Source organism: Cnephaeus nilssonii, assembly GCF_951640355.1.
Source record: "Cnephaeus nilssonii genome assembly, chromosome: 19".
Classification (NCBI taxonomy): Eukaryota; Metazoa; Chordata; class Mammalia; order Chiroptera; family Vespertilionidae; genus Cnephaeus; species Cnephaeus nilssonii.
In genome coordinates, this window is record NC_137090.1 from 8,749,714 (window position 1) to 8,755,875 (window position 6,162).

A 6,162-nucleotide genomic window follows, 5' to 3' on the forward strand; every position below is an offset into this window, starting at 1 on the left:
AGCCTGTTCATTGGCCAAGCGAGGGGGCTATCGGTCCCACCCCCTGGGGCAAAGGGCACTCTGCAAAAGAGGGAAGCCTGCCCCTTGACCTCCAGCCAGTCTAGTCACCCACGCTGCATCCTGGCTCCCTGAGAGGCACTCAGAGTGTGTCCTCCCTTCTAAGCAAAGTCCAGAGACTCGGCTTCTCCTTCTGAAACTGAAGGGGTAAGTCAGGGTCTCCTGGTGGGAGGAGTGATCGAGGCCAAGCTCTGGCCGGGTGCCAGGGGACTCCCTGCGAGCCCTCACTCCAGCGCTCTCCCGCAGCATTAGGCAAACACTAGGGCTGGAGGAGGATCTGGGAAGCTTGAGATCAAAGGCAGCGGCAACCGCCCAGCCAGAAGTGGGTAATGGTTGGGTAAACAAACGATCCACAAGGTGATAAGAGGTCTGCCCTGGGGGAGACCATGAGAAATGGCTCCAGCCTCAACTTTCTCCAAACCAGATTTTCCTAGGAAAAACCAGTGTGAGTGGACTAAGCAAAGGAGCGGGGAAGGGAGAGGTCACCCGGGCCACGGAGCAGCTTGTGCAAACCACGGTAGACAGTTCCCTCCATGATTCCTTCATTCATTCAACTGGTATTTGTCAAGTACCTACTACATGCTCACCCCATGCTGGGTACTGGGGAATCCATCGGTGAGCAACAAAAACAAACCCCACCCTTGTCCTCAAACAGCCCAGGCCGGGAGACTGATATTAATCAAAGGATCACACAAACAATAAGAAATGATAGGTGACAACTATGCTGGGAGAATGACTCACCCAGGGAGTTGGGAAGTCTTCTCCGTGGAAGTGACAATGAGCAGAGGGGAGGCTGTGTGGGGCAAGAAGCTGGGTGCGGAAGGTATGGGAACGGCAAGTGCTTTGGACTCAGCTGGGCTTTTCCCAGTGTGGCCCGTGACCGCCTGCCTCCAAATCTCCCTGGGCTTGTGCAAAAAAACAGATCCCCATGCTCCTCCCCACCTACTGAACCTGTCTCTGGGGCCAAGACAGGAATGTATGGTATTGACAAGCCCTCAGGTGGTTGTTCTGTAAACCTGGTTTAAGAGCCACCCGTCCTGTCTGTCCAGACCAGCAGGAACTGTGGACAGAGGCCAGACCCTGCAAGGTCTATCTGGGCTTACGTACAGGCACCGAGGAACAGGCCGGTATCTATTCTGGAACGTTCACTCTGGGTGTTGAAGGATAGGTTGGCGAGGGAAGTCAGACTCAGAGGGCTAAGTGCTGTAAGATTCCACGTATATGGATTTCTGGAGGGCGTGGAACTATAAAGACAGAAAACAGATCTGGGTTTGGGGAAGGGGGAGAGGGGTTGACCATAGGGGCACAGGGACTTGCGGGAGGTGATGGATTGTTGTGTATCTTGGTCGTGATGATGGATATACCGCTGTGTGTGTCAGGACTCACAAACACTCAAGAGGGTGAATTTTACTGTGTATAAATCGTATCTGAATTTTTAAATTTAAAAAAAAAACAAACCAAGAAAAAATAGATTTATAGCTCAATGAAACAGAATCAAGAGTCCAAATATAAACCCTTACATTTCTGGTCAATTGATTTTTGACAAAGGTGTCAAGACCATTCAATGTAGGGAAAAGGTTAGTCTTTTCAATAAATACTCTGGGTCAGTTGAATATCCACATGCAAAGGATGAATCTAGATCCTGACCTCCCACAAGGTACACAAATTAATTCAAAATAGATAGACCTAGCCCTAGCCGACTTGGCTCAGTGGATAGAGCGTCAGCCTGCAGACTGAAGGGTCCCAGGTTCGATTCCGGCCAAGGGCACATGCCTGGGTTGCGGGCTCAATCCCCAGTAGGGGCCATGCAGGAGGCAGCTTATCAATGATTCTCTCTCATCATTGATGTTTCTATCTCTCTCTCGCTCCTTCTCTCTTCCTCTCTGAAATCAATAAAGAAATATATTTTTAAAAAATAGATAGACCTAAATGTAAGAGCTAAAACTAAAAAACTTCTAGAAGAAACCATGGGAGAAAATCTTTATGACTTTGTATCTCAAATACAACAGCAAAAGCACAAGTGACAGGTGAAAAAATTGATATATTAGACTTCATCAAAATTTAAAATTTTTTGCCCTTCAACAGACACCATTCAGAAAATAAACACACACACACACACACACACACACACACACACACACACACACATTGTCAAACACTGGGAGTAAATATAGCTGATTAGGGACTTTGTATCCAGAATATATAGCTGAAACCGGTTTGGCTCAGTGGATAGAGTGTCGGCCTGCGGACTGAAGGGTCCCAGGTTCGATTCCGGTCAAGGGCATGTACATTGGTTGCGGGCACATCCCCGGTAGGGGAGTGTGCAGGAGACAGCTGGTCGATGTTTCTCTCTCATCGATGTTTCTAGCTTTCTATCCCTCTCCCTTCCTCTCTGTAATAAATCAATAAAATATTAAAAAAAACACAACAGAATATATAAAGAACTCTCACAAATCAATAATAGACAAACAACCCAATTAAAAATGGGCAAAATATTTGAGTAGATTTTTTTCCAGACAAGATATATGAGTGGCTAGTAAAGTTGTTCTTGTAAAGGTGCTCAACATCATTCGTCATCAGATAAATGCAAATTAAAGCCACAATGAGCCCTGGCCAGTTTGGCTCAGTGGATAGAGTATCAGCCTGTGGACTGAAGGGTTCTGGGTTAGATTCTAGTCAAGGGCACGTATCTGGGTTGCAGGCTCAGTACTTGGGTTGCAGGCTCAATCCCCAGGCCCCAACAGGACCCGTGTGGGAGGCAACCAATCCATGTCTCTCTCATATCGATTTTCTCTTTCTCTGTCTCTCTAAAAATCAATGGAAAAATATCCTTGAGTGAGGATTTACAACAACAAAGCCCACAATGATATACCACCTCACACTCATCAGAATGACTATAATCAAAGGGACAGACAAGTGCTGACAAAGATATGGGGAAACAAATCCTTATATATTGCTGGTGGGAATGTAAAATGGTCCAGCCACTTTGAAAAACAGTTTGTCCGTTTCTTAAAAAGTTAAACATAGCCGAAACCGGTTTGGCTCGGTGGATAGAGCGTCGGCCTTCGGACTCAAGGGTCCCAGGTTCGATCCCGGTCTAGGGCATGTACCTTGGTTGCGGGCACATCCCCAGTGGGGGGTGTGCAAGAGGCAGCTGATCGATGTTTCTAACTCTCTATCCCTCTCTCTTCCTCTCTGTAAAAAAGCAATAAAATATATTTTTTAAAAAAAAAGTTAAACATAAACTTTCCATGCAATCCAGCAATTCTATTCCTAGAATCTACCAAGAGAAACGAAAACACACGTACAAAGACAGTTGCATGAACATTCATAGCAGCATTATTCAAAAATAGCCAAAAACTGGACTTTCAAATGTCCATCAATTGGAATAAACAAAAGGTGGCATGTCCATAAAATGGGATACCAAGCTACAAAATGGAGCAAACTGCTGGTACAGGCTACAGCATGGATGAACCTCAAAACCTGTACACGGAATGAAAGAAGCCAGAAGCGAAAGACCATATATTTTATCATTCCATTTAATATATGAAAGATCCAGAAAAGGCAAATTTATAGACAGAAAGCATGTCAGTGGTTGCCTAGGACTGGAGTTGAGAGCTGGATTGACTGCAAGCTGGCAAGAGGGACCTTTTGAGGTTGATGGAAATGTTCTGTAATTGGATCGTAGCCATGGGTACACAAATCTATATGTCATTGTTTTAAAACGAACCGTTTAAAGGGATGCTAGAGTGGGTGACCTGTTAGTATATTACGGTGGGACGCCAGGGAGGGAAGACGCAGGGAGACCTCCTTCCCAGCTTCCATATCTAGAGTCGCAACATGGGAACAATGGTGTCAGCCTGTAGTAAGGCTGGGATGACAGGGGAGGTGCAGGAACTGGAGGCCCGTGATGGGATCAGGGAGCCTAAGGAGTGGGAGCCCCAAAGTCTATTGTTCCCAGATGCAGGGGGAAAGGTGGTCACTGCCCCAGGTTACATCCACAGTTTAGAGTTTAAGAGCCGGAAATACTTGAGTGTGTGACTATGGGGAGTTTTAAAATGCCATGCACATGTGAGCGAGAAATGGCAACTATTCCATACAATAGGCCAACGCCGGGTCCTGAGATCCCTTCCTCCACCACATTCTCTTCCTGGAAAGCGCTTTGCAGTTTAAGATATTTCATTAATAAAAAAAAAAGATATTTCATTAATTAGATCAAAGGCAGAAGCAACCTCCCAGCCAGAAGTGGGTAATGGCCGAGAAGAGCAGCGGACACCAGGTGCAGGACAAGCCCCCGAGCTCGCTCTGAAGGTGGTCTGCAGCCGCGAGCCTCCTGGCCAAGGACAGTCAAAACCTAGCGGCAGCGGCAGCCGCGGCCTGCAGGGGGCGCCCGGACGGAACGCGAGGCCCCGCCCCCTCACGTGCCCGCGGCGTCACGTAACACCCGGAAGCAGCGGCCGGAGCGGAGCCGGCAGCAATGAGCGGGGACGTGGGGCCGATGTCTGCAGCGCCCCATCGCGGGGAGATCGAACCGGGCAGCGGGGTCCGCATCGTGGTGGAGTACTGGTGAGCGGCTCCGGCCGGTGAGGTTCCGGTCCGGATGAGGGCGGGTCCACGGGCGGTCCCTACCCCCCCGAAACCCAAGCGAACCCCAGGTATGGTCGGTCTCCCTAGTGAACCCTGCGGCTTTGAGGCCACCTACCTGGAGCTGGCGAGCGCCGTGAAGGAGCAGTACCCTGGCATCGAGATCGAGTCGCGCCTGGGGGGCACAGGTGAGGCCGCCGAGCACCTGCCGAGTCAGGGTTCTGAATCCCAGCCACGCCGCTCGGGCCCTGGCAGTGGCTGTTTTCGCGTCCAGCAGTCTCTGGCACCTGAGTGAAATGTCCTGACAACTTGACACCCCCCCCCCCCTTCCGTAGTGGGTGAACCCGGTAAGGGAAAACCGGCGAGACGGTAAAGGACAGGTTTGGAGGGGAGGGAGCCCTTCGTGGAGTTCAAAGAAGGGGCACACACACATGCGATGCCTCCTGTGGGTTCCTTTGGCCCGACCCAGGGTTGGGAAGTGGCTTGAAGAACTACAAGTCTCTAAAGGGACGTGCGGAGGACGCGAACGCCTGTGCAAAGCCTGAGTGTGGAGGGCCGCCTGACCTTTGCCCTGTCCTCAGCATACCGTTCATGCGCTGGTTTATTTAACACCAGGGGCCTTTGAGATCGAGATCAATGGACAGCTGGTGTTCTCCAAGCTGGAGAATGGGGGCTTCCCTTACGAGAAAGATGTGAGTATTTGCAATGTCGGGAGCACCCCCGTTCACCAGGCCTCCACGGCACATCATCCCCATCCCATCTCTCTGCCCTCCAGCTCATTGAGGCCATCCGAAGGGCCAGTAACGGAGAACCCCTAGAAAAGATCACCAACAGCCGTCCTCCCTGCGTCATCCTGTGACTCCATGGGATTCCAGGTTCCTGTTGTGTTCTGGGATACAAGCCTTGGTCTCCCCTTTGGTCCTGCTGAGGGTTCCCCGCTGCCTCTTTCTCCTCACTTAGCTCCAGGTAGCTGAGACCCTGGCCTCCACTTTGGCCCCTTTGGGTACCCGGAGGGAATAGAAACTTCCGTTGGCCTGGAGGGTGGGAGAGTCTCTCCAGTGATATTACCCCAGCCACCTTGTACCCCTTCCAGGGATCAGTGTCCACAAAAGCTTGCTCCCCGCTCCAGCCTGGCTACACCTGTAAGAGGCCACGGTAGTTCTAATTTATTTTCTACTAGCCCCAGGCATTGTCAGCTATGGGCAATAAACTGGCATTACAAACACTTGTGAACTAGTGTGTGTTATGTCCAGCCTGGGAGTGTGGGGGAGGAGCAGGGTGGCTGTGCTGGGTGGGTGCGTTTTTTTTCCGGTTCAATGATCTCTTCTCATAGCCAAGGTAAGGAAAATGGGTGACACAGTAGACACTGCCTCTTCTCCCCACCCCCCACCCCCACCTCATTATGGTGGGTGGCCTTAGGGATTGGTGTTTTTCTAAGCAAGAATGATTTGGTTGGCAAAGGGCTCTCAGATCAGTATCCTCAACTCCCAGATCCCCCTCAACCCAGAAGCCAGGACGTTG

At 50.3% G+C, this 6,162-nt stretch overlaps 1 protein-coding gene across 1 annotated transcript; it reads left to right on the forward strand.

Annotated features, from left to right (window-relative positions):
• The first annotated feature begins 98 nt into the window (after positions 1 to 98).
• On the forward strand, positions 99 to 5,866 carry MIEN1 (migration and invasion enhancer 1). Its single transcript, XM_079799019.1, has 5 exons — positions 99 to 204; positions 4,272 to 4,623; positions 4,732 to 4,829; positions 5,257 to 5,333; positions 5,417 to 5,866. Exons 2-5 carry the CDS (start codon positions 4,535 to 4,537, stop codon positions 5,498 to 5,500), a joined length of 348 nt encoding a protein of 115 aa, XP_079655145.1. The 5' UTR covers positions 99 to 204; positions 4,272 to 4,534; the 3' UTR covers positions 5,501 to 5,866.
• Positions 5,867 to 6,162: the final 296 nt, after the last annotated feature.